The 27,770-nt window shown below is 54.4% G+C and overlaps 1 protein-coding gene across 2 annotated transcripts in view; it reads left to right on the forward strand.

Moving 5' to 3' along the window:
• The window catches only part of SPTBN4 (spectrin beta, non-erythrocytic 4), a 72,669-nt gene that overhangs the window by 6,678 nt on the left and 38,221 nt on the right, over positions 1–27,770 (forward strand). The window contains exons 3-16 of one of the 2 annotated variants that reach the window (XM_044759612.2): positions 6,153–6,304; positions 7,397–7,570; positions 10,200–10,291; positions 11,418–11,498; positions 12,680–12,795; positions 14,523–14,635; positions 14,729–14,916; positions 14,991–15,108; positions 15,378–15,536; positions 16,482–16,784; positions 17,594–17,744; positions 21,135–22,083; positions 23,667–23,804; positions 26,147–26,897. In XM_044759612.2, the coding sequence (XP_044615547.2) occupies positions 6,153–6,304; positions 7,397–7,570; positions 10,200–10,291; positions 11,418–11,498; positions 12,680–12,795; positions 14,523–14,635; positions 14,729–14,916; positions 14,991–15,108; positions 15,378–15,536; positions 16,482–16,784; positions 17,594–17,744; positions 21,135–22,083; positions 23,667–23,804; positions 26,147–26,897 (3,485 nt within the window). The remainder of the gene's footprint in view (positions 1–6,152; positions 6,305–7,396; positions 7,571–10,199; positions 10,292–11,417; positions 11,499–12,679; positions 12,796–14,522; positions 14,636–14,728; positions 14,917–14,990; positions 15,109–15,377; positions 15,537–16,481; positions 16,785–17,593; positions 17,745–21,134; positions 22,084–23,666; positions 23,805–26,146; positions 26,898–27,770) is intronic. The other variant, XM_070498647.1, reaches the window with a different exon arrangement.

The following is a 27,770-nucleotide window of genomic DNA, read 5'->3' on the forward strand; positions in this document are numbered from 1 at the left end:
GGGAGCCATATGTGTACGGGTTGGTGCACGCAGGCATTGCCAACTGATGTGAGTTTTTCCATGCTCTAGATTGAGTTTCGGGCACTGTTTTCTTACGCAGCACTGTGCCTGAACGCTCATCCACGTGGCTCTGTGTGCATCTAATGTGTTGCTTCCAACTGGTGCGTGGAACCCGGGGTGTGATGGATTTCAAGGATGCACTCGTCCTCCCCAGGGATGGACAGCCAGGCTGCCTCCCACCCTGAAACTGCCCCCTCGCACCCCCACCCCCAGATGGCACCGCATTGAACATCCCCGTTCGTGCTCCCAGGAGCCAGTGCGACAGAGTTTTGGGGGCATATACATAGGGAGAGAATCGCTGGGTCAGGGGGAGAAGGCAGTAATTTAATTAGACTCTTGGCTTTCAGAATGGCTGCCCCTGTGTGTAACTCCCACCTGCTGGCCTGAGGGTGACGATATTCCCACATTTCCACCAATACCTGGTATTCTCTGGCCTCCTAACTTTTCCCAGATCAATAGCCAACAATATCATTTACACGTTGTCTCTCGATCCTTTTATCCTTGATCAGTAATGGGTAAAGGAGTAGTTCCTCTGCTCTAGGCCAGCCTCAGTGTATTACAGATAGGACTAAATGAAAGTCTCATTCTAAGGAGAGGTATTTCGCTTGTGATTGGCGGTTACCACAGTGGAGAAGAATATGTAAATGGTCAAATAACTCAATAGGAGCGCAATGGCAGAGGTGGGACAGTTGTTATTTGTGGCTTGGAGTCTTGATGGCCCAAAGGTGTCTGTGCTGGCTAGAGTCCTGGCAGGAAGTAGATAGGCCCCCTCAAAGGGGTAGAATGGAGGCAAGTTTAATGATGGGACTCTTTACAGAGGTGTGGCCAGGGGTCTGGAAGCCTGCCAGGTGGAGGCCCCAGACACTGGGGCAGGGCGGGGAGTGGGGAGAAGGCAGCGAGGGGAGAGGAAGCAGGCGCTGCCAGGAGTTGGTTGGGCAGGGAGGGAATACATTCCTCGGCCCTTCCTCTCTCCTCCCATCTCCTGCCAGCCAAACTCAATCGAAAGTCTGAGGCCTTTGAGGGGCCCGTTCATACAGCCCACACCGCCCAGCCTCCCTGGGCCCAGAGCAGGGGAGGCGGCACCAGAGGGACAAACTGAACACGCTCACCAACACCGTAAACATTCAGTGTCATCTTACCGCAGAAGTGGTACTCTGAGACATGTTGGTTTCACCCCCACTGTGTTTTATAAAAATGTGAATCAATTACTAACTTTTAAAAATAGGGCGATTTTGTCTTTAAAAAATCCAGATTTGGGGGGCCAGCCCATTGGCTTAGTGGTTAAGTTTGTGCTCCCTCTTTCAGCGGCCCAGCGTTCGCAGGTTCAGATCCCAGGGGTGGACCTAGCACTCCTCATCAAGCCATGCTGTGGCAGGATCCCACATAAAGCAGAGGAATATTGGCATAGTTGTTAGCTGAGGGCCAATCTTCCTCACCAAAAAAAAAAAAAAAAAAAAAAAATTCCAGATCTTGGGCTCCTTAGGGAGCATCACATGATATGGCAACACTGGCCTCCATTCCTGCAAGGCTCCAGTCACAGGGCACGTGTGGCGCTGCCCCATCTTAGGAGGGCCTAGTTTTTTGCATTTCAGAGCCTGCCTGGCCCCTGTGGGCATTTCAGGTCTGGACCCCAGCTCCATACTAACAGGATTAGAATCACAAAAACTGAGATCTCATGACATAGTCCTTTATGAAGTTCCCATCCAGATAGTCCGGGGTGTGTTTCTATTAATTTTCTTTGGGGGGTCATTGAAATGAAATTACGAAATAAAAGATATTCTCATGGGTCCCTGCCCTCTAAGCATGAGTTCCCAAACACCCAGCATCCCCCAGAACCCACTGAAGAAACGCCGATCTAGTCCAAACCCCTCATTTTGCAAGTGGGGAAATGGAGGCCCAAAGAGGAGCGATGACCTCTGAGAGTGACACAGCCCGTCATCCATAGAGGCAGGACTGAATCCTGCTGCACTCATTCTGGCACCCCTGTGGGGGGTGCCGAAATTCCATTTTCCTCCAGCATTGGCTCAAATCCGCTATTTGGCCTGGGCATCGGCCCCTGAAAGGCAGAATAACCAGATCCCCAATTCCACATCTTCTCTGTCATCACTTCCTTGTGTGTGGAAGATGATCCTGTGTTCCTGCAGGTCCCCATCCTATGCAAACAGCGCCAAACTCATGCATAAACAAGCAAGGTGTGGCGTTTGGATTTACTACTGGTTTCTGCACATTCACTTCCAAAGTAGAAGTAAACATTCAAGATCTAATTTGAAGTAAAAAAAAACACAGGTCGGTCAGTGTATGTTTTCTAGCAATGTATATTTTCTACGGGTAGAGTCAAATTATATTAATAATGTTACAAAAGGTAAATATTTTTAATGAGTTCATAATAGTTTACGTCAATGTGAGATTTCAGTTGTACATTATTTCTTGTCTGTCACCACATAAGTGCTCCCCTTCACCCCGTGCCCACCCCCACCCCCCTTCCCCTGATAGCCACTGAACTGTTTTCTTTGTCCATGTGTTTGTTTATATTCCACATATGAGTGAAATCATCTCGTGTTTGTCTTTCTCAGTCTGGCTTATTTCGCTTAGCATAATTCCCTCTAGGGCCTTCCATGTTATTGCAAATGGGGTGAATTTGTCTCTTTTCTGGCTGAGTAGTATTCCGTTGTATATATCCACCACATCTTCTTTATCCAATCATCGGTCGATGGGCACTTGGGTTGCTTCCATGTCTTGGCTGTTGTGAATAGTGCTGCAATGAACATAGGGGTGCACACGTTACTTTGGATTGTTGATTTCAAATTGTTTGGGTAGATACCCAGTAGTGGGGTAGCTGGGTCATATGGTAGTTCTAGTTTTAGTTTTTTGAGGAATCTCCATACTGTTTTCCATAGTGGCTGCACCAGTTTGCATTCCCACCAGCAGCATATGAGGTTTCCTTTCTCTCCACACCCTCTCCAACATTTGTTATTTTCAGTCTTAGTGATTATAGCCATTTTAACAGGCATAAGGTGGTATCTTAGTGTAGTTTTGATTTGCATTTCCCTGATGATTAGTGATGTTGAACATCTTTTCATGTGTCTATTGGCCATCTGTATCTTCTTTGGAAAAATGTCTGTTCATCTCCTCTGCCCACTTTTTGACCGGGTTGTTTGCTTTCTTATTGCTCAGTTGTGTGAGTTCCTTGTATATTATGGAGATTAACCCCTTGTCAGATATATGATTTGCAAATATTTTCTCCCAGTTGGTGGGTTGTCTTTTGGTTTTGATCCCCGTTTCTTTTGCCGTGCAGAAGCTCTTTAGTCTGATGAAGTCCCACTTGTTTATTTTTCCTTTTGCTTCCCTTGTCTGAGAGGACATGGTATTTGAAAAGCTCCTATTTAGTTCGATGTCAAAGAGTGTACTACCGATATTATCTCCCAACAGTTTTATAGTTTCAGGACGTATCTTCAAGTCTTTGATCCATTTTGAGTTTATTTTTGTGTATGGCGTGAGATAGTGGTCTGTCTTCATTCTTTTGCATGTGGCTGTCCAGTTTTCCCAACACCATTTATAGAAGAGATTATCTTTTCTCCGCTGTATGTTCTTGGCACTTTTGATGAAGATTAGTTGTCTGTAGATGTGTGGTTTTATTCCTGGGCTTTCAGTTCCTGAAATGTACATTTTTGAAAAAAGGAATTATTGGGAGATTTCAAATGGCTAATAAGGGAAATAGACTGGCAACTCAAATCTTGATTCCTGCACTAATAGGAAACTCAAAAGTGTGACTACTGATTTATTAATAATGAAATGCGGAGAGTATCCGTACAGGCTAAGCCGCCGTGACGAAGAGACCCAACAATGCAGTGGCTTAAAGGAGCTGGAAGCTTCCTTCTCTCTCCCGGACAGTCCCTAGAGGACAGCCTTGTGGCAGCAGACTCCACTCCAAGGAGTCGGGCAGACCCCAGGCTCCGTCTTCCATCCTGCGCTCTGTGGACCTTGGTGTTCAAGCCTGTGGGAGTCAGAGGAAGGGGGAGGAAGGCCAGGCAGCAATTTCCTTTTTTTGGTAAAACATTAAATTACGAATTAATTATAGATTCCCAGGAAGTTGCAAAGATAGTACAGATGATAAAAAGACCAATAACCCAATTAAAAAAATAGGCAAAGGATTTGCGTAGATGTATGGCCAAAGAAACAATATCAATGGCTGATAAGCAGGAGATGAGATGCGCAGTCATTAATCATTAGGGAAATGCAAATCAAAACCACAATGAGGGGGTCCAGCCGGGTGGCGCAGCGGTTAAGTTCGCATGTTTCCCTTCGGCGGCCCGGGGTTCACTGGTTCAGATCCCGGGTGTGGACATGGCACCGCTTGGCAAGCCATGCTGTGGCAGACGTCCCATGTATAAAGTAGAGGAAGATGGGCACGGATGTTAGCTCAGGGCCAGTCTTCCTCAGCAAAAAAAAAAAGAGGAGGATTGGCAGATGTTAGCTCAGGGCTAATCTTCCTCAAAAAAAAAAAAAACCCACAGTGAGATACTACCTCACACCCACGAGGATATCAAAGCACCAAGTGGTGGTGAGGATGTGGGGAAATTGAATCTCTCGTATATTGCTGGTGGGAATGTAAAATGGTGCAGCCACTTTGGAAAATAGTCTAGCAGCTCCTCAAAAGGTTAAGCAAAGAGTTACCATTAATCCAGTCATTTCATTGCCACGTCTATTATATACTCAAGATAGTTGAAAACATGTGTCCACACATGTTTGTACCTGAATGTTCATAGCAGCATCATTCACCCCAAAGTGGAAACAACCCAAATGTCGGTCAGTTGATGAATAGGTAAGTAAAATGTGGCATAGCCACGCAATGGAATATTATTTGGCCATAAAAAGGAATAAAGTACTGATACAACATGGATGAACCTTGAAAACATTATGCTGAGTGAGAGAAGCCAGACACACAGCCGACCATATATTATATGATTCCATTTACGTGAAATGTCCAGAATAGGTCAATCCATAGCAACAGAAAATACTTCAGTGGTTGCGTAGGGCTGGGAGAAGGGGGGATGGGGAGTGACCGCTGCTGGGCACAGGCTTTCTTCTTGGGGTGATGAAGATCTTCTGATATGAGATAGTGGTGGTGGCTGCACAACTCTGTGAATATACTAAAAAACACTGAATTTACATGTTTAAAGGGTGAATTTTATAGTATGTGAATTATAGCTCATACTTAAGGTGTTACTTAAAAGAAAAGATGGTAAGAGAGGTCCCAAACAATTTCTTTGTAAGCAAGTCAGGCAGAAGTTGCACATGTTCTTCCTCTCCCATTGGTGGTCATGCGCTCACTCCTCGTCCTAGGCTTGGGCATCGTCTGGCTGGCAGGCCACCTGCTGCAGAGGAGGAGATAGGTTCCTGCCCTCAGGGAGCCTCCAGTCTAGCATATTCCTTCCTCTTCATTCCCCATAGCCTGCCAGTTGCCAGGTCGTACTTTTCCATCTCTAGATAACTCTCCAATATGCTCGCTTCTCCCGTGCCCACGGCTCTGCCCTCGTCCGGCCTCGCCCTCCCTCTCCTGGGTCCCTTCCCCCGTCTCCTCCCTGAGCTCCCAGCTGCCATTCTTGCCTGGTGATCCACCCTCCCCACAGCAGCTGGAGATATTCCTGAAACAGAACTCTCCTCCTGGCCCTCCTCCTCCTTAACCTTCCATGGCTCCCTAGTGTACTATCTGTGCCCCCACAAAACTGAACTCTGACGGAAGGGCTCTGCCTGTAGTCAGAGCCTAGAACAGCGCAGGGCACACAGTAGGCGCTCACATATTTATTGGAAGAATGAACAGAGCCGATGAGGGTAGGAAACATAGGAAACAGGGAAGGCTTCCTGCGGAAGTGGTAGCTCAGGAGAACTTCAAAGGACTGGGAGGCTGTCCTCATGTGGGCTGGGGAGAGGAGGGGATGGCGCCCCAGGTAGGCGGAGCCACTGGCGTGAAGATCTAATGGTTGCGAAGAGCTGGGCCTGAACAGGGTTTGGTGGGCGGTGGAGGGCTAGGGTGGAGCTGGAAGGCGGAACGCCCGGGGGAGGGCCGGGGCTCATTAGGACCTGTGCCTCAGATGAGCGGGAGGCCGTGCAGAAGAAGACCTTCACCAAATGGGTGAACTCGCACCTCGCCCGCGTTGGCTGCCACATCGGGGACCTCTATGCGGACCTCCGGGACGGCTTCGTGCTCACGCGGCTCCTGGAAGTGCTGTCTGGGGAGCAGCTGGTGAGGGGGCCAGAGGGGCTGGGGCAAGAGGGTGGCCCTTGGGTCTCGGGCTGGGCTCCCCCGGGGGCGGGGCGAATGGATGGGTGGAGCGTCCTGGAAGGGCGGGACGGCAAGAGGCCCATCCTCTCTGGTGGGCGGGGCTCTGACACAGGGGTGGAGCTTGGTTGTGAGTTGCCTGGGGGCATGGCTGGGAACAGAAACCGGATTCCGTGAAATTTGAGGACCCTTGTTCGGCCCGGACTCTGGACTTGGGTGGGGCTCCATCGGAAGGGATGGGGGTGTAAGACAAGGCAGAGCTTTGTTAGAAGGGACTGGCCTGGTATTGAGCTTGCAAGGGGCATGGCTTTAAAACAGGAGCAGAACTCTGTTGCAGGGGGTCTATGGAAGAGGGTCCGATTGTCATCAGAAGGGGGAGGTCGTGGGGGTCTGGGGGACCAGAAGGGTCTGTTGTCTGGCTGTGGCTTGTTGTATGGGTTGCAGCTGTATTTCTGGGCTTGGATGGGGCTTCATCGCAAAGAGTGGGATTGTGATGAAGCTAGAGATTCATTAAAGGACCAGAGCCTGGAGCTCAGGAAGTCGTGAGGGGCATGGCTACAGAACAGGAGCCAACGCCATTGGAAGGAATGGAGCTATAAACTAGGGGAGAGTCCTGGGGCGGGGCGGGGCTTGGTGGGAGTGGGCGTGGCTCCAGGCGGGGCCCGGGAAAGGGAGGCAGCGAGGCGTGTGGCCAGGGAACTAGTGGCAAAACTTTGGTGGCCTGCGTCAGAGATCCCATGGAAGGGGCAGGATTATGGCTGCAGGTGAGGGCGGGGCTTCGTGATAAGAGGTGTGGTTATCAGGTCGGAGGTGGAGCTTCAGTCGAAGGGGCGGGGCCAGGAACTTGAATAAACCGTGCAAAGACTTGATTCTTGAACAGGTCTGGCTGTGGGTAGGGGCAGGACTTCTTTTGAAGGATCCGGGTCCTGGGTCTTTGATAAGACTGAAGGGGCGTGGCCTGGCTCGGACATCCAGGGGGCGTGGCTATGAGGAGGGCTTCTTCGAAAGGGGTGGGGCTGAGGGCTTCTGGGTCTCCCAACACCCCTGCCGCCCTAGCCGAGGCCCACGCGCGGTCGCATGAGGATCCACTCGCTGGAGAACGTGGACAAGGCGCTGCAGTTCCTGAAGGAGCAGCGCGTGCACCTGGAGAACGTGGGCTCGCATGACATCGTGGATGGGAACCACCGGCTGACCCTGGGGCTGGTCTGGACCATCATCCTGCGCTTCCAGGTGATCCCCAAGTGACCCCATCCCTGCGTCCCCCGCAAAGGGGCCTTAGGAGGTTGTCCCTCACCCACTCATTCATTCATTCATTCATTCATTCATTCCAAAAATATTCCTAATATGCCAGGAACCCCATTGCAGGTGGTGGCAATGAAAATAATAATTAAAAAAAAAGATCATTATCACCACCATTACTCTAATCATCATTTGTATATTTTTTACTCTGTTTCAGGCACTGTTCTGAGCACTTGGCATTTAATACATACAACAGCCCCATAAATTAGATACTATTTATTATCCCATTTTACCAATACGGAAGTTGAAGCCCAGAGAGATGAAGTAATATGCTCAAGGTCACACAACTAGGTAGTGGAGCTGGAATTCAAATCCAGGCAATCTTCACTATTTTTTGGTCTTTATGGAGCTTACGTTGTGTTGGAGTAGACGGACAATAAACAAAGAGACAAATGCATAAACAAGACATATATGGGAAAAGGACCCATTCTAGGCAGAGAAGTAAAAAGAACGATGCAGGAAAAAATAGATTATGATAAAGTGGGAAAAGAGATCTAAAATATCAGGTAGATGGTGTTGAGGTTTTAGCCTTGGTGGTCAGAGGAGGGCTCTCTGAGAAGCTGATAGCTGAATGACATACGAAGATGAAAGGAGAAAGCACTCTAAGCCGGGGACACAGCAGATGCAAAGGCCCTGAGGTGGGAACAAGCTTGGCATGTTGGAGATCCAAGGAAGACCAGTATGGCTAGAGTGTAGGAGGCAAGGGGAGGACGGGGAGGAGATGAGAACAGTTGCCAGCGGGGAGCCCCCACGTCCGCCGTCTCCTTGCCCGATGCTGTACCGACAACCCCCATACCTGTCTCCAGTCTCCAGCGGTTGGCAGGGCCTGAGTCACCTGTGATTAGCGGTTTGGATTTTACTCTGTCTGAGCTGGCAAGAGACGGCAGAGTTTGATCAAGAGGAGGGACATAATCGGATTTAGAAGGATCCCTATGGATTGAGGGTGCTCACCAAATTTGAAGGCCGGGAGCCCAGGGAAGAGACTAGAGCTGGACCAGGGTGGGGCCATAGGGAGGTGAAGCAGGGGCAGATAGGAAAGATGCTCAGGACAGGGAGTGGACACTCTGTGGGGAAGCAGAGGGGGAGGGAGATGTTTGGGCAGAGACTCAGGGCTCTGTGGCCTGGGGACCGGGGGATGGTGGGCCCCCCTGACACAGGGCCAGGACGGAGGAGCAGATGTGGGGTAGACACTGAGGCCAGTTTGGGACGTGGTGGTTGTGAGGGGTTGGGGACATCAGAGGAAGCATTTAGGGGTCCCCTGGATCCTGGGAATGGAGCTCAGGGGAGGGGTGGCGACTGGAGACAGGTATGGGGGTTGTCGGTACAGCATCGGGCACGGAGACAGCGGACGTGGGAGCTCCCCGCTGGCAGCTGGAGCCACGCACGATGGGCTGGGAACTCTCGGGAACCGAATTCTCTCCCTCGGAACCCAAAAGCCAAACTCAGCTCTTGAGTCCAGGGCCCAAGTCTCGAACGCCCGCCTGAGGCTTTCGAACTAGCAGGTTTGGTTTCTTTGTCCTGAGGCCTCTCTCCTTGCCTTGCAGACGGCTGCCTTCTCTCCGCATCGCCACATAGTCTTTTCTCTGTGTGTGCACATCCCTAGCGTCTCTTCCTCTTCTTATGAGGACACCAGTCCTACTGGATTAGGGCTCCGCCCTTAATGACCTCATTTAACCTTTATCACCTCCTTAAAGTCCCCTTCTCCAAATGCAGTCACATTGGGGGTTAGAGCTTCAACTTAGGAATTTTAGGGGCACACGATTCAGTCCGTAACAGGGGGAGACAGTAAACCAGATGAGTAAATAAAACATCTAGGTGGTGATCCGTCATAGTAAGGCAGGAAGGAGGATGTGAAATTGGGGTGCGCATATTGAAATTTAAAATCAAGTGGTTGGTGAAGGCCTCCCTGAGAGGGTGACATGTGAGTGAGTAAAGGTCTCAAGGAGGGGTGGAGCCGTCTGGGCACCTGGGGGAAGGATGTCCCAGCAGAAGGAACAGCCAGTGCAAAGGCCCTGAGGTGGGCGCATGCTGGTGAGTTAGTGAAGAGGACAGCAGGTCTCTGGAGTGGAGTGAGCTGTTGAAGATGCGGTCAGACACGTCATGAGGAGGGATCTTGGGGACTTTTACTCTGAGTGAGATGGGGCCACGGAGTGTGTCAAGGATAGGAGGCACGTGATCTGATTTGGGTGTTCACAGGGTCTCCGTCTCGGCCGGATGCGGAACAGACTGTGGGGGTGGGGGCAGGGAGACCAGCATGGAAGCCACTGCACTAGCCCAGGTGGGAGATGATGGTGGCTTGGCTTGGATCAGGGAAGTGGCCCAGATGCCAAGGAGGAAGGCTTCTCTGGAAACTGAGGCCCTAATCTACAACCACCTCCCCCAATTGTGGACGTCCTGGCCCCTCGAGAACCCATCTTCACCTTCCTGAACCCCTACCCCCAGCCCAACCCTGCCTCTCCCCGTCTTCCTCTGTCACCTGCCACCCTCCCTGGCAGTGGGGTGAGGGTGTCTCCCAGCCTCAGCTCTTCAGACCCCAGCAGCCACGTTTGTATCCTCACAGATTCAAGTCATCAAAATCGAGACTGAGGACAACAGAGAGACGCGCTCTGCCAAGGACGCGCTCCTCTTGTGGTGTCAGATGAAGACAGCTGGGTAAGCGCCGCCCCCCCCCACTCCGACCCCTCCCAGCGGGGAGGCCTTAACCTCGGGGGTTCCTTCTGGGACAAGAGTGCAAGGGGCAGCCCGAGTCCTCAGTGTCAGAGGTCACATCTGAAGCTGACAAACTGGTAAATAAAATACGTCCATGCTGCGGACCTTGACGAATAAGCCTGTGTCACAATCCGGAGGCCAGGTTCAAATTTAGAACTCGGACTCCTCAGAGAACTGGAAATGCTGGAAAGGGGTGGACTGTCTCCAGCCCTCCAGCCTGCTCCCTTCTCTCTCCCTTCTCATCCTGCCCCTTGAGAGGCCTCCTGTGTCCCTGTGTGGCACCCCCAGCCCTGGTCCCGAGCTCTGGCCACCTGCCCCTGAGAGCAGCTACCCCCAGCCCAGGAGGGCGCACCCCAGGGGCTCGGGCAGCTCGCCTCGGGGGTCAGGGTCCTGGGACCTTCAGTGGGGTTGAGAAGGGGCATGCACAGACTCTGGGCATGGCCCCTGGACCCCCAACGCTCGGCCCTGTGGGGAGGGGCAAGGCCTGGAACTCCAGTGCCCTCTGGAGAGCAGCCCCTGGGAGGAAGGAGGGAGGGGGCGGGTGTGGACCGAAACTGGGCTTCATCCTTCTGGAGCTGTCTGGCTGGCTTGCAATGATATCTGCTTTTCTGTGTGTCTGTCTTTACCTCTGTGTCTGCCTTTCCTTCTTCCTATCTCTCCATCTCTCTCTCCCTCCCTCCTTTCTTTCTCCCCCTGCCCCGTCTCTCTCTCCCCTCCCTTCTTTCCCCATCTCTGTCTATGTGTTGCTTTCACTCTGTCCCTTCCTCTCTCTTCCTTCTTTCCTTTTCTCCCTTCCTCCCTCTGCCCTCTCTCTTTTTTCTCCTCTCCTTTCTCTCTCTCAATCTCTCTGTCTGTCTTTCCATCTCCCTGGTTATCTATCTATCTATCCATCCATCCATCCATCATCTATCTGTCTGTCTATCTATCCATCCACCCATCCATCCATCCATCCATCGATATCTATCCATCTGTCTATGTCTGTCTCTCCCTCCCTTCCTCTCTCCCTTCCTCCCTCTTTCCTCCTGACTCTTTCCATCTCTGTCTCTGTCTCTCCTTTCCGCACTGCCAGCTACCCTGAGGTAAACATCCAGAATTTCACCACCAGCTGGCGGGATGGCTTGGCCTTCAATGCCCTCATCCACCGGCACAGGTACCCCCTGGCCTGGGGCAGCCCCGCCCTGTCCTGCCCCTACCCCCCATCCCTCAGGGACACATGTATGTACATGTGTGTATGGATGACACGCACAGACACAAGGACCCACCCCTGCATCTCTGTGCACACACGCACGTTGCCCTTCACACACACGCCCTCCACATTTACACACAGGTGCACACACCCACCCGGACCCCTGCACAGGCCACATACCCTGTGCACACATGGAAACCCATGCGCTCTGGCACAAATAGGTGCACACACGCAGATACTCATGCGCGTAAGCCTGCGCCTGCTGCTTAGATGCCCCCAGGGTGGGGGGCTCACTCCCCCGTGGATGGCCCGCTCTTCCTTCCGTTAGAACGTCCTTCCTTAAGGTGAGCCCCCCGAGGACCCTTCTGGCTCCCGGCACGCCCTCCTATTCATACCTCAGGGCCTGGCACTGAACTGGCTGAGGGTGGGCACCCAGACAAGTGACATCCACATCGTGATTGTCCACATGACAGATGGGGGAAACTGAGGCTGAGGCCTGGAGCCTGGGAGGGCCTTGCTCTGCTGTGGTGGAAGCCGAACCCCACTTTTTCTGCTGTGGACACACAGTCACTTACAACCCTTGGCCCGTCACACATGCACACGAGGAGACCCAGCCCCACCTCCACACCCAGAAACTCACAAGCCGTAACTGGGGTCATGCCAATGATGGTAGCAGTTACGGAGTGCTTTCTGTTCTAAGTGCCTTCCCATAGGTCATTTAATATTCAATGACCCCATGAGGCAGATGCTGTTCTTATCCCCATTTTACAAATGAGGAAACTGAGGCACAGACAGATGAAGTAGCTCACGCAGAGTGACAGCAGAAATGGCCGAGCTGGGGTTCGAGCCCAGGCGGGCTGGCTCCTTGCACTTCTGACAGCTACGTGGTACTGTCTGTACACGCCCAGGTAGACGCGTGTGAGCCGTGAAGTCAGCCAACACGTGCCATCACGCAGTGCCCGCGCTCCCAGAGACACGCTGCACAGACGTGCACCAGCACACAGAGCTTGCCCCTCTCGGGGTTGAGCCCCTCCTGCCCTCGCCCCGGGGGGCGGGGGAGCTCAGACAAGGATTTCTTTTGCCCGTTTGCCCCCCGTCGGCTCTGGAGCCTGCCTGCTGCCCGCCCACTCTGTGCCCCCACCCAGGCCTGACCTCGTGGACTTCAGCAAACTCACCAAATCCAATGCCAACTACAACCTGCAGAGAGCCTTCCGCACGGCGGAGCAGCACCTGGGGCTGGCGCGGCTGCTGGACCCTGAGGGTGAGCCTCGCCTGGCCCGGGCCCGGACCTCCCCCAGGGGCTCTCAGCCCCAGTGCCGTCCCCAACTCACCTCCGTCCTACTGTAGCACCACCCCAAACCCCGAGGGCATTCCTGATCCCTGCTCCCTCCCAGCCCCCCCCACCTCCAGTCTCCCCCACTTCCCACCCCTACATACCTTACTTTCACCATCTCCATTGCTAACTGCAACCCCATCTCCATTCTTGTCTCCACCTGAAGCCCCTTGCCTTCCCCAACCCCGTCCTCAATCTTCTCCCCCAAACCCACCCCCCTCCGCTCCCCATAGCCCCAGCCCCACCGCCAACACCATCCTCAGCCCCGTCTCTAACGCCATCCATCTCTCACCCCCAGCCCATGCCCATCATCATCCCCATCCCCAATTCCACTTCCACCCCCATTCCTATCCCCAGCCCAGCCCTGTGTCCATCCCCGTCCACAGCTCTGTCCCCAGCCCCAGCTCCTCTCCCATTTTCAGTCTGTCCCCAACCCGCGCCTGACTTGAGCCTCATGCCCAGCCCACGATCCCCTGGCTCTGGCATAGCAGCCGCTCCCTTTGGCTGAGCCCCTCCTCTGTGCCGAGCACGTGGCTGGGAATTGTGTCCAAACCGTTCCCTTCATCCTCCCCCTGACCTGGTGGATAGAATTGATCCATCCTGTTCTAAATGATGGAAACGGAGACTCAGTGGTGTGAAGTCACTTGCCCAGCGTCATACTGAAATCCAGCGGACAGGACTTTCTGATTCCAGTCTCCAGGGTCTTAGTCACCGTCTGCCCTCCCTCTGACAGCTGTGTTCTGTGCCCGCGTGGCGGGTGGCTAGTGGGTGTCAGCCCCATGAGATGGGGAAGAGTAAGGGCCGAGGATGACGCTGTGCATTCAATGGGTCGTTTGAAACGATAATCGGAGTTCGTGGAGTTTCTCCCCCGTCAGGCCGTTCTTTCTAATTCTCGCAGTGTTCCTGGGTGGTAGACGCTGTGGTTCTGCCTAGAGGACCACTGGGGAAACAGAAGCTCAGAGAAGTTAGGTCTATTTTCTAAGGACGTGCAGTGAGTAAGTGGCATTCACGCTCACGCTGTCACCAAAGCCTGTACACCATGCCTCATACCTCTTACGCCATTCATACGCTTAGGAGATATTTATTGAGCTCCTACTGTGTGCCGGGCATGGCAGGAACAGTGGTCAAAAAGACGGACGTAGCCCTTGTCTTCACGAAGCTCAAACTCTAGATAAGGACGTAATCACATGAGTGAATATTTAATTACGAATTATAGTAAGTTCAAGGAGAAAATGATAAGATGCTATGAGCAAGAATAACAGGAAGAGACTAACTCTAGAAAGGGCGAACAGAGAGGCTTGTCTGAGAAAATTTAAGTTGAATTGCACCCTGAAGGATGAGTGGGAGTAAAGCACACAGAAGAGGGAACAGTGTTGAAGACATTGAGAACAGCATGTGCAAAGGTCCTGAGGTGGAAGGTAGAAGGTTGTGCTCAGGAAAAAACTAGATAATTTCTCTCTGGTGGTTTATAAATGTCAGGCACTATTGAATCCCATGAGGCAGATCCCCATTTGGCGGATACAAAAGCTGAGGAACAGAGAGTTATCTTGCCCAAGTTCCCACAGATAGTAAGAGTGGGGGTTCTCCCTCTGTGCACCCAATCCTTCTGTCAGAGTGCTCACCACCTTGCCCTCCCACTCTTCTTTATCCCCCAGATGTGAACATGGAGGCTCCAGATGAGAAATCCATCATCACCTATGTGGTCTCTTTCTACCACTATTTCTCCAAGATGAAGGCTCTGGCCGTGGAGGGGAAGCGGATTGGGAAGGTCTGAGGAGCCAAGAATGGGGTGGGCGGGAGCCTGAGAACCCAGTGGGGGCGTCTCTGGAGGAGGCCGACTCGTCTTCCTGTACCGGGTCAGGTCCTGGACCAGGTGCTGGAGGTGGGGAAGATTATCGAGCGCTACGAGGAGCTGGCGGCCGAGCTGCTGGCTTGGATCCACCGCACCGTGGGCCTCATCAGCAACCAGAAGTTCGCCAACTCACTGAGCGGGGTGCAGCAGCAGCTCCAGGCGTTCACGGCCTACTGCACGCTCGAGAAGCCCGTCAAGTGAGGCCCAGTTCAGGAGGGAGGGTGGCAGGTGGAGGGATGGGGGCGGGGCTCCTGAGCGCAAGCCCCCTCAGGTTTCAGGAGAAGGGGAACCTGGAGGTGCTGCTCTTCAGCATCCAGAGCAAACTGCGTGCCTGCAACCGTCGCCTCTTCGTGCCTCGGGAGGGCTGTGGCATCTGGGATATCGACAAGGTGAGGCTGAGGATGTGGGCGAGAGGCTGGGCTGCTCTGGGCAGTTTGTGTAGATTGTGCACTGCTCAAGGGAGCCATTCACATTGTGGACATCATGGATTGGATGTTCATTCTGACAGTTACCTGGCAATCAAGGATCCTGAGGAAGCAACATTTTTTTCCAATTTGCACAGAGGTGCCGTGAGTGCTGGGAGTGACCTCAGCCAGAGGAGCCAGGGTTATTAAGCTGTGGGGAGTTGGAGTCTGACTGCCTCCTCCTGTCTCCCTAGGCATGGGGCCAGTTGGAGAAGGCGGAACATGAGCGGGAGGCTGCCCTTCGGGCCGAGCTGATCCGGCAGGAGAAGCTGGAGCTACTGGCCCAGAGGTTCGACCACAAGGTGGCCATGAGGGAGAGCTGGCTGAATGAGAACCAGCGCCTGGTCTCCCAGGTACCGGGCGTCGGGCTTGGCTCCGGGCGAAAGGGAGGGAGGGGTGGGGCTGACGGCCCTGGGACCAGAGAGGGAGACTTGATCTCCTAGGCAACAGAGACCTGTTGGACTAGTCTCCTAGGTGACAAGTGAGGGCGGGAGGGGAGAACTGATCTCCTAAGGGATTGATGGGGAGAGGGGAGCAGGCCTGGTCTCCAGGGTAACAGGAGGGTGAGGCTGGTCTCCAGGGTGACTGGAGAGGACAGAATTAGTCTCTTCAGAAATAGGGAGAGTATTTAATTAGACTCTTAAATGACAAGGGAGATTGTATCTGGTGTCCAGGGTAACCCAGGAGGATAGAATTGGTCTCCTAAGTAACAGCATAGGGTAGGTCTGGTCCCCAGTCTCTAGGGGATTGGAAAGATGGGGCCTTTCTCCTGGGTGACAAGTTTAGAGTTAGAGTTGTAACAGGGAAGGGTGAGCTGGTCTCCAGGGTAACAGGGGATGGTGGGCTGGTCTCCAGGGTAACTGGGGATGGTAGGGCTGGTCTCCAGGGTGACAGCGAAGGGTGGGGCTGGTCTCCAGGGTGACAGGGGATGGTGGGCTGGTCTCCAGGGTGACAGGGGATGGTGGGGCTGGTCTCCAGGGTAACAGGGGAGGGTGGGGCTGGTCTCCAGGGTGACAGGGGATGGTGGGGCTGGTCTCCAGGGTGACAGGGGAGGGTGGGGCTGGTCTCCAGGGTGACAGGGGATGGTGGGGCTGGTCTCCAGGGTGACAGGGAAGGGTAGGGCTGGTCTCCAGGGTGACAGGGGATAATGGGGCTGGTCTCCAGGGTAACGGGAGGATGGGCCTGATCTCCTGGGTAACAGGAGCCAGGGAGGGACTTTCCAGGGTCACACAGGGTCAAGGTAGCAGGTAAACTGCTGAGGCAACATGAATGAGTGTCTGTGGCCTGCCCCACCCCAGGACAACTTTGGGTATGAGCTTCCGGCAGTGGAGGCAGCCATGAAGAAGCACGAAGCAATCGAGGCGGACATCGCAGCCTATGAGGAGAGGGTACAGGGCGTGGCGGAGCTGGCCCAGGCATTGGCAGCAGAAGGCTACTATGATGCTCGGCGGGTAGCGGCCCAGCGTGACAGTGTCCTGCGCCAGTGGGCCCTGCTGACCGGGCTGGTGGGTGCCCGGCGGACGCGGCTCGAGCAGAACCTGGCCCTGCAGAAGGTCTTCCAGGAGATGGTGTACATGGTGGACTGGATGGGGGACATGCAGGTGGGGACCACACGGGGGCCGAGGATGGGCGAGGCGTTCCAGGAGGGGAGGGCAGCGACATAGACACTGAAAGAGTTGTCAGAGAGATGGAGGGGGAGGGGGAGAGAGACAGAAAGAGGGAAAAAGAAAGTCAGGGAGATAAAGAGAAAGAGTGAGAGATAGAGACAGAGAGGCAGAAAAAGAGTGAGAAAGACACATAGGAAAGTAGAGAGAGATAGAGACAGAGAGAGTCAGGGACAGACAGAGACAGAGAAATTATTCCAGAGGAAGATGGTGACAGTTTGAGAGGTAGAAAGAGAAATCAGAGAAAGAGAGAGCTCAAGAAGCAGACACAGAGTTAGCGATGGAAATCTAAACGGCTACAGGGAAAGACACATAAGAAGATGGATCCATCTGAGAAAGAGAGAGACCCGCCTGAGATAGGCAGATACCGAGGGAGATGGAGATGAGAAGGATGGAAGCAGAGAGAGACACAGACACACAGAGAGACGTGGAGAGAAAGAGACAGGGGTAGAGATGCAGACGACAGAGAGAGAGATGGAGACGGAGAAGTGTAAACGAGCTCGAGGTGGAGGCAGAGAGAGACGGAAGATAGAGACGGAGACACCGTCGCAGAGCCAGAGCCCAGAAATGCGGAGATGATGAGAGAGACAGACATGGGAGAGGTGATGACGGGTAAGGAGACCGAGACGGAGATCAGAGTTCAAGTGACGGTGCAGAGGAGCAGAAGGCTGGCGGGGCAATGGGGGCGGAGGGGGTGGCCTGAGGACCAATGCCAAAAACACACTGGATGCCGCCCGGTGTCGTAGGCTCAGCTGCTGTCCCGGGACTGCGGGCAGCACCTTGTGGAGGCAGAGGACCTGTTACAGAAGCACGGACTGCTGGAGGGGGACATCGCTGCCCAGAGCGAGCGGGTGGAGGCGCTCAACGCGGCTGCCCTGCGTTTCTCCCAGCTGCAGGGTGAGTCTGGGGTTGGGGATTGGGGTGCAGACTTCCAGGGCTGGTGCTAATAGGAGCAGAAGGACTCCTGAGAGACAGAAGGAAAGAGTGAGCTCCCTGTCTTTGGAAGCATCCAAGCACGGACTAGGAGCACACTCCATCGGGGGAATTAGCATCTTGAGTGGGAGGTTGAGCCACACGACTGCTTCCTGCTTTGAGATTCTATAGTAACAGCTCACATTTATTGAGTGCTTGTCATATGCTAAGCCCTGACAGCTGGATCTCAGTGACTATCATGAAAGGACTGTGTAAGCAGTAAGTGCTGGAAACTCGGTGCAATTAGCTTAAGGAGGAAAGGAGAATGTATTGGCCGATATAACTAAAATATCCAGGGAGGGGTGGGTTGGCTTCAGGCAGGGCTGGATCCAGGGATGGTTCAATGATGCTTTTAAGACTCCATCTCTCTCCTCCTCTAGTCTCTGTGTTTGTGGCACTGTTGGGCAGTGGTGTCAGTCTGGGATCATTCAGCCCCACGTTTACATCCCAGCAGCTTAGCAGACCCACCAGGAAGACAGGCTCCTCTTCCCCAGTAGTTCTGATAAAAGGTCCAAGGAGAGCGTTCATTGGCCCACTGTGGGATCCATCCTCATGGCTTGGCCAAACATTGTGGCCCCAGGCTATAGAGTGATCTATCTGGCCTACAGTGGGGTCAGCTCCCTCTAAAGACATGGACTGAGAAAGAGGAGGCTGGGCCGCCGTTCCCAGCAGCAGGCGCGTGGATGCTGTGGGGCAAAACCCAGACTGGCTCTAAGAAGTTTCTCATTTTACTGATGTCGATGCCCTCTAGCCTGAGACCACGAGGAACCCCCTGTGGTCAAACCAAGTCACGTTTGTGGGCTCCTTGCACACACCGTGGGGAACCACGGGGCGTCTCAGTAGGCGGGCGTTGAGGGGGCTTGTTCTGATATGTGGGCTCATGTTAGATGACTTGGGCATGATTTCATGCATAATTTTGCTGTGGACCAGAGGCTGTCAGGAAGCGGGGGTAATAAGATGATTGTACATCTTAATCATTTTTCTCCAGGTGGTGGGAGGAATGGAAGTTGGCAGTGGTCACTCACCCTGGCTGGGTGAGGGGGATAGGTGGCCATTTTTGTGGTTTGCACAGTGACCTTGTTTTTGCGTGTGCTCAGATGTGATTATGGAGTGGGCTTGTTTTTGTCCCACTCCCTCACGGTCGCTGAGTGGTCTTGTCTGAAGTTGGGGTCCCAGGAAGCTGTGCGTGCTCGCTGTGAGCGCTGACAGCCGTCAGAGCTGCATTTGTCTTTCTCACTGATAAACAGCGTGAGGCCCAGAGCCGCAGAGCTGCTAAGAGGGCTTTGAGGCCGGTCTGTCTCGCTCCTTATCGGAGGCACAGCCCTATGGAATCCCGGAGCATTGTTTGAAAAAGAAGAGCCGATCCGGCTTGCAGGATGGTGGGGAAATTTCTTACACTCTTGGGCTGAGTCATGTCCTCAGAGCAAGTGTTGAGGTCTCCTCCTCCCATCCCTGGCGCGGGCATCCCCATCCTGGCTCAGCCCCTGTCACCCACATCACAGCCCCAGGAGACACCCTCTCCTTCTTATGGATGTTCGTCCCAGGAGGCTCCTGGGAGGTCTTCCTGTGCGATCTCGGCACCTGGTGACAACCAACAGCACCTCGATTACAGCAAAGAGGCTAGTGTGTGTTGCCATGGCAACCGGAGGTGGCGCCGCCTGATGAATGGTCCAGAGTGTGGCCTCCTGATCCGCCATTTCTTAGCTCATCCTGGGCAAGGGTCTTCCCCCCTCAGAGCCTCAGTTTCTTCTTCTGTAAGATGGGGCTAGTAAGGATACTGAGCTCATAGGATGGCTGTGAGGATGAAATGACACTGTGTCAGCGTAAGGGCTGGATACGTGGACGCTGTTGTTTATTCTTTAGTTAGATGGCTTGGTATTCGGGTCAATTTCAGTGAACGTCCAGAATTACAGAAATCCCGTATGCCATCTAGGGCAGTGTCTCTCACACTGTTTTGACCCAGTAAGAAATGCATCTACCTCACGACCCAGAGTTCACAGGCACACAGGCACGCACACTGACGCAAAGGTTTTGTAAAACAATACTTCCCCTTGGGTGTGGCATTATGATATTTTCTATTCCTTCTACTTTATTCCATTAAAGAAATGCTGGCCGTGACCCATTAATTCAATTTCACAGTTCTCCAGTCACAATTAGAGTTCTAGGAGGAAGGTGAAATGTTTGAATGAAAAAGAGAGTTCTGGTCATCACTGGGGTTAATGGATAAGGCAACAGAGGATGGGAGAGGGGACCCAGAAACATGGCTTAAGAGTAGAGAAGTTTGGGGCCGGCCCAGTGGTGCAGCGGTTAAGTTCACACGCTCTGCTTCAGCAGCCCTGGGTTCCCTGGTTTGGATCCTGGGTGTGAACCTGTGTACTGATTATCAAGCCATGCTGTGGCAGGCCTCCCATGTATAAAGTAGAGGAAGATGGGCACGGATGTTGGCTCAGGGCCAATCTTCCTCAGGCGAGGTGGGGGGGGAGGGAGGATTGGTAGCGGATGTTAGCTCAGAGCTAATCTTCCTAAAAAAAAAGAAAGAAAGAAAAGAGTAGAGAAGTTTGAGGCCCCACCCTGTGCCATAGTGGTTCAGTTTGCATGCTCCACTTTGGTAGCCCAGGGTTTGCAGGTTCAGATCCTGGGTGCAGACCTACACACCACTCATCAAGCCATGCTGAGGTGGCATCCCACATGCAAAGTGGAGGAAGATTGGCACAGATGTTAGCTCAGGGACAATCTTCCTCAAGCAGAAAGAGGAAGATTGGCAACAGATGTTAGCTCAGGGCCAGTCCTCATCGCCAAAAAAAAAAAAAAGAGTAGAGAAGTTTCATTTGGTCCAGTTTTGAAGGAAACACAATTTACACTAAAATACACAGATTCTAGGATTCTCTGAATCTCCATTTCTATCTATTATTTGATCAATAAGTCACCATTTTCACTAGGCTACTGCTCTGGGCTCCACCCTGTGCTGGGCAGTGGTGGGGACACGGTGTGACGGAGACAGCCCCAGGCCCTGCTCTCATGGGGCTCCCAGTCCAGTGGGGGAGACAGAACTGGCAGCGACCGCCCAGAGGGATCAGGGCTGAGTTGAGGGCGTCCCAGGCAGAGTGGTCGCGGCGGGGATGGGGGAAGCGGAGTAGCCTGGGAGAGCCAGAGAAGGCGCCTGCTCCAGACCTGGGGTGTCAGGGAAGGCTGCCTGGAGGAGGGGACGCGGAACCTGGCACCTGATGAAATCAGGCCAAGGCCTGGGCAGCACCACCCTCTCTCGGGCGCACCTGGCCCGTGCCCAATCCGGGACCCCCCCTTCTCCTGGCCCAGGCTACCAGCCCTGCGACCCGCAGGTCATCTGCAACCGCGTGAACCACGTGCACGGCTGTCTGGCGGAGCTGCAGGAGCAGGCGGCGCAGCGGCGCGCAGAGCTGGAGGCCTCGCGGAGCCTGTGGGCGCTGCTGCAGGAGCTGGAGGAGGCCGAGAGCTGGGCCCGCGACAAGGAGCGCCTCCTGGAGGCGGCGGGCGGCGGCAGCGGCGGCGGCGCGGCGGGCGCGGCGGGCACGACCGACGGTGCCCACGACCTGTCCAGCACCGCGCGCCTCCTGGCCCAGCACAAGATCCTGCAGGGCGAGCTGGGTGGGCGGCGGGCGCTGCTGCAGCAGGCGCTGCGGCGCGGCGAGGAGCTGGCGGCAGCTGGGGGCGCCGTGGGCCCGGGCGCCGAGACGGTGCAGCTGGCGGGCCTGGCGGAGCGCTCGGCGAGCGCGCGGCGGCGCTGGCAGCGGCTGGAGGAGGCGGCGGCGCGGCGCGAGCGGCGGCTGCAGGAGGCGCGGGCGCTGCACCAGTTCGGCGCCGACCTCGACGGACTCCTGGACTGGCTTCGCGACGCCTACCGCCTGGCAGCCGCGGGCGACTTCGGCCACGACGAAGCATCCAGCCGCCGCCTGGCCCGCCAGCACCGCGCGCTCACCGGGGAAGTGGAGGCGCATCGCGGCCCCGTGGGCGGCCTGCGGCGTCAGCTGGCCACCCTGGGGGGCGCCAGCGGCGCCGGGGCCCTGGTGGTGGCGCTGCAGGTGCGCGTGGTGGAGGCGGAGCAGTTGTTCACTGAGGTGACCGAGGTGGCCGCGCTGCGGCGCCAGTGGCTGCGAGACGCGCTGGCTGTCTACCGCATGTTCGGCGAGGTGCACGCGTGCGAGCTGTGGATCGGCGAGAAGGAGCAATGGCTGCTCGCCATGCGTGTCCCGGATTCGCTGGACGACGTCGAGGTGGTGCAGCACCGGTGAGCGCGCGCTCGTGGGGCTCCCGGCTCCCCTTGCTCGCGCGCACAGTCTCGCCTTTGTGGGTTCAACAGTTCCCATTTTCGCTCTGCTGGAACCAGGGCTTCCAGTAAAATGGGAATGACATTAGTCCCGACCTCACGGGCTTGTGGCCAACAGTAAAATGAGTTAATGCGTGTAGACAGGTTCACGGCATTCCAGGAGCGTTTGCTATTATTACTATGAGGCGTGTATTCACTTGGCTTGAAATTAACCTGAGGTCCTCCGGGGACGTGCCAGCCTGGCCCCTCACCTGGGACTCGCACTGCCCCTGCACAAATGTCACCTCCCTAGCTAATAAGATAGCCCCGGCCCTTGTCACTTCCCCTCCCCTCACCCCGTTTACATTTCTTTATGGTCCTCACCACCCTGTGACACGTTAGATGCTGATTTCTAAGTTGGCTGACTTAGCGCTGAGTCATTAGGTTAGTGGGTGGACCCCCTGCTCCTCCCAGCATCTTGTTCATCCGTCCATTCATTTGACAGGTACTTCCTGAGCTCCCACGCTCCTCTAGGTCCTGTGCTGGGCATTGCTGGAAACACAGGCCTGGTCCCCGCCCTTACTGTGCCCACAGTTACCCAAGCTGCAGCCTTGGGCACTGTTTTAAACAAGGGAGAACCGAGCCCAGCTTTAAAAAGATCTCTCTGGGGCTGGCCTGGTGGCATAGTGGTTAGGTTCATGCATTCCGCTTTGGAGGCCTGGGGTTCGTAGGTTCGGATCCTGGGCACGGACCTAGCACTGCTTGTCAAGCCACGCTGTGGAGGCATTCCACATATAATGGAGGAAGATTGGCACAGATGTTAGCTCAGGGACAATCTCCCTCAAGCAAAAAAAAGGAAGATTGGTAACAGATGTTAGCTCAGGGCCAATCTTCCTCACCAAAACAAACAAACAAACAAACCCCTCTGGCTGGCATGTGGAGGGTGGGTTGGAAGGGGTGACAGTGGTGGCTGGGAGCCCAGAGAGGAAGCTGGGGTGGCAACCCAGGTAGGAGGGGACAGACTGGACCAGAGTAGAATGCCAACTGGACAGGCCAAGGGGGTGGACAGAGTGGGGGGAGTGTGTGTCCAAGACGGGGCCCAGGGCTCTGGCCTAGGGGATGACGGGGCTGTCCCTGAGTTGGGGACCCAGAGGAAGAACAAACGTGGGGGGAGATGCTGAAGTCGGTTTGAGGCACCGGAGGTGGGAGGAGCCCCGAAGAGGGGTACAGCAGGCTTTGAAGTTGAGGACAGTGCAAAAGGAAAGAGGTTGAGGCAGGAGCCTGAGCTGTGGGGGTCGTGAGTTCAGAGGTGAGGACCGAGGCTGTGGCCATGGGTGAGGTGGTCCAGGCAGGGTGCAAGGGGAAGCTCACAGGGCCCAAGACAGAGCCCGGAGGGAGCTGACATTTAAGCAGCAGGTAGAAGGAGGAGGAGCTGACAAAGGGGCCTGAGAGGGTGAGGTTGGAGAGCTGGGAGGAGATCAGGACAAGGCAGTTCCTGAAAGCCCGGAAGTGGGCGGGTCCCTGGGGTCCGGGCCTCTCTGAGCGCATCCCTTCTCCATCTGCAGGTTTGAGAGTCTGGACCAGGAGATGAACAGTCTGATGGGCCGTGTCCTCGATGTCAACCACACGGTCCAGGAGCTGGTGGAAGGAGGCCACCCCAGCTCAGAGGAGGTGCGCTCCTGCCAGGACCACCTCAACAGCAGGTAGGCAGGGCCTGGGGCTGGAAGGCCTTCTGGGTGTCTCGCGCCAGTCGTTCCCGTTATTCCCTTCCCCACTGACTCAGCCGAGGAAATCAAGGACACGCCATTTCAAGCCCCTGAGATCATAAGGGCCCCCGAGTAAATCAGCAAAATCTTGAAAAAAATGGTAATACCCAGTGCAAGTGATGATGTGGTATAATGAGGGTTCAGTCCTGTTCAGTGGGCTTAATAATTCGTTCAGAAATGATTTCTTGAGTATCGACTATCTGCCAGGAATTTTTCTAAGCCCTTTCTTTTTTTTCTATTTCTAGACTTTCTTTTATCTCCCAAGATCCCAATTTCCTTAGTAAAGATTCCAGAATTCAGAACTCTTTAAAAATAGTAACGAATTAATATCTTTCCCCCTAGAACACTACCAGCAGTTTCTCCAGTGGGAGCAGGTTCATAGATGAAGACACAGACCCACAGAGGTGAAATCCTTATCCAGAGTACTCGAACTAGTCAGGAGGAGTCAAACCCAGTTCTGTCTGAGTCTGGCGCTGGGCCTCTTGATCGCATATATTCAGTCTTCCCAGCAACCCTGTGGGGTATACATTACCTCGTGTTAGAGAGGAGGAAACAGGGGCTCAGAGAGGTGAAGACGCTGGCTCAAGGTCACACAGCAAGTTAGGGGTTCAAGCCTGGATTTGGAGTTGAATTTGTCTGACTCCAAAGACTGTGCTCTTAACTGCTGTGCTGTAAGATCCCAATAACCAGTGACTTCAAAGCCTCTGTGGCCTCGACAATCCCCAAACATCGGGACCCCAAAAGATAACAACAATAACGATGTACAGCATTTAGCGAGATGATCCGTGATGTGCTTTAGCCAGGTGATCTCATTAAATGCTCAATGAAATAGACATTATTATCTCCATTTTCCATAAGGGAAATGAGGATCAGAGAGGGAAATGATTTGCCTAAGGTCACAGAGCAAATCTGGCTGGAGCAGAACTTGATCTCCGGTCCTTCCGATTTCAGAGTCCTAATTGCTGCCCTTGTGGCGTGTCCACTCTAGAGCAGGCAGGGAGACACTTAACAAATAAAGTAATAAATGAAGAAGATGTTTGGAGAATCGTAAGGATGGCACAGGGAATAGAGAGAGCTGGTGGGGCATGGCCAGGGGTTGGGATGATGTTCCATCTTGTGGTCAGCCATGACGTCTTGAGCTGGGCCCTCAAGGGGGATGAGAAGGAGCCAGCCACAGAACAGTATGGATGTGGAAGGGGATGGAGAGCACGCAGCATCCCAGGCAGGGAGCACAGCCTAGGCAAAGGCCCTGAGGCAGAAAAGGGCTAGATATGTCCTCAGAGATTGTCCCCATTCAATAACAGTAACAAACAGGTACCGTTTGAAGCACTTCATGAGCTATAACTCATTCCACTCTCACAACCCGCCTATGAGGTAGGCGCTGTGCTATGATCATGTCCATTTCACTGATGGGGAAACTGAAGCACAGAGAGGGTGACTAACCTAAGCATGCACAGCTCAGATTTGACTCCAGGCAGCCCGGCTTGGATTTCATGCTTGTAACCTGGACCATACGCTGCCTGTGAAGGGAAACTGTGGCCCGAAGTAGTACCATAACTTAGCCTGAGGGCACAGAGCAATGCATAATTTCTTCCACCGATTTATTGTGGAGTAAAACAAATCTGTCTTTGCACCACTCCATCCCTGGCACCTGACGACATATTATCCGATGTTGTCAGCCAGCCATTCTCCCACTGTGATCTCAGAACACTTTGCACTTGTAAAAAACCATTAAGGAGCCCAAAGAACTCGTCTTCGTGGGTCCTCTCTCTCAGTATTTACTATATTAGAAATTAATCCTGAGTAACAAAAATATGAAGTCATTTGAAAATAACAATAATAAATCTATTATGTTAACTAATATTTTTTAATGAAAAAGGTAGTGAGTGGAGCGGCCTTGTTTTGCTTTTTGTGGCTCTCTTTAACGTCTGGCTTAAGAGAAGGCAGCTGAATTCCCAGGTCTGCTCCTGCCCTGGGTCTTCGCCACGCAGCGTCTGGAACACTCCACTGACACTCGGGAGAGAATAACAGTGAAAGGCAAATAGCATCTTAGCATTTTCACGAAGATAGTTTTGACGTCGCTCAGGTTCCATTTTGAGAACAGCTGCTCTAAACAAATGTGCTGGGTAGGGTTCCATTTTACACACAGAAACAGGCTCAGTGAAATAAAGCGACTTTCCAAAGTCACACTGTAGCTGGGCTCTACCCCAGGCCGGTGGGCCCTCCCCGCCCAAGAGGAGTCCCCGTCCTCCTCAAGCCGCCCTCCTTCTGTTGGGCAGATGGAACCGCATCGTGGAGCTGGTGGAACAGCGCAAAGAGGAGATGAGCGCGGTACTGCTGGTGGAGAACCACGTGCTGGAGGTGGCTGAGGTGCGCGCGCAAGTGCGCGAGAAGCGCAGGGCTGTGGAGAGCGCGCCCCGCGCTGGCGGCGCCCTGCAGTGGCGCCTGAGCGGCCTGGAGGCGGCTCTGCAAGCACTGGAGCCGCGCCAGGCGGCCCTCCTGGAGGAGGCAGCCCTGCTGGCTGCGCGCTTCCCGGCGCAGGCTGCGCGGCTGCACCAGGGCGCCGAGGAACTGGGCGCCGAGTGGGGCGCGCTGGCCAGTGCGGCTCAGGCGTGTGGCGAGGCGGTGGCGGCGGCCGGGCGCCTGCAGCGCTTCCTGCACGACCTGGACGCTTTCCTGGACTGGCTTGTGCGCGCCCAGGAGGCGGCGGGCGGTGACGAGGGCCCCCTGCCCGGCAGCCTGGAAGAGGCGGACGCGCTGCTGGCGCGCCACGCCGCGCTCAAGGAAGAAGTGGACCAGCGCGAGGAGGACTATGCGCGCATCGTGGCGGCCAGCGAGGCGCTGCTGGCGGCTGATGGTGCCGAGCTGGGCCCGGGCCTGGCCCTCGACGAGTGGCTCCCGCACCTCGAACTCGGCTGGCACAAGCTGCTCGGCTTGTGGGAGGCGCGCAGGGAGGCGCTGGTGCAGGCGCACGTCTACCAGCTCTTCCTGCGCGACCTACGCCAGGCGCGCGCAGTGCTGCGCAACCAGGTGCCCGCTTCGGGGTTCACGGGCTGGGAGGGTCCGAGGCCTCGGGGTATTGCGGGAATGGGGAGATGCACGCAAGAGTGTGTTTCCGGGGACCCCTGGGTTCGTGGCTCCTCCGAGGGCAGTGGGAGTAGGGAGAGGTACCCGGTATGGATGGCCGGGTTTGTGGATCATCCAGTGTGACCCTGTGTGTGAGTGTGTGTGACAGAATTTGAGGATTATGATGGGTGAGTTGGTGTTTTATCTGACTGACAGTTGGTGGACTATCGCGAGGGAGTAATGCTCTCGGATATTCCTTCGAGTGGCTTCGTGGGTTTGTGGATTATCTGGAAGGAAATGAGTCAGAGGTTGGCTGGTGACGGTTAATGGGGGTTTTGAGGAGCATCACCGAGGATAAAGCTTATGGAAGTAGGTAATTCAAACTGAGAGATTGTCGGGATCAGTAAGTGACTGTGGATGATGCGGTTGTGGGCGCCTCAATTAGGGAACTGCCTTCTTGCTGGGAATGGCAATTTGCAGATTATCTGGAGAAAGTAACTGTGTATTCGCCTTGAGGCATCAAGCACGATGGTTATCTGGGAACAGATTCAGTTTGGGGATCATTCTGGGAGGGGAGCAAGTTTGAGGATTTGGGCAAGATAGAACACTCAGTTTTCCGATTGTCCCAGAGTAGGTGCCAAGTTTTAGGCATCATTTTAGAAAGGGTGGCCATCCGTGCTGGTTGTCTGGAGAAAGCGGACCCAGTTTGAGGATTATCTAGGGGACAGACAGGGAGGCCCCAGAATCATGAGGTTAGTAAAAATTGGAGCTGAGGTGGCCTTGAGAGACCTTTTCTGACCCACCCATTTTACCAGTTAGAAAACTAACCTCAGCAAG

The sequence above is a fragment of the Equus asinus genome, chromosome 26, assembly GCF_041296235.1.
Source record: "Equus asinus isolate D_3611 breed Donkey chromosome 26, EquAss-T2T_v2, whole genome shotgun sequence".
NCBI classification, from domain to species: domain Eukaryota; kingdom Metazoa; phylum Chordata; class Mammalia; order Perissodactyla; family Equidae; genus Equus; species Equus asinus.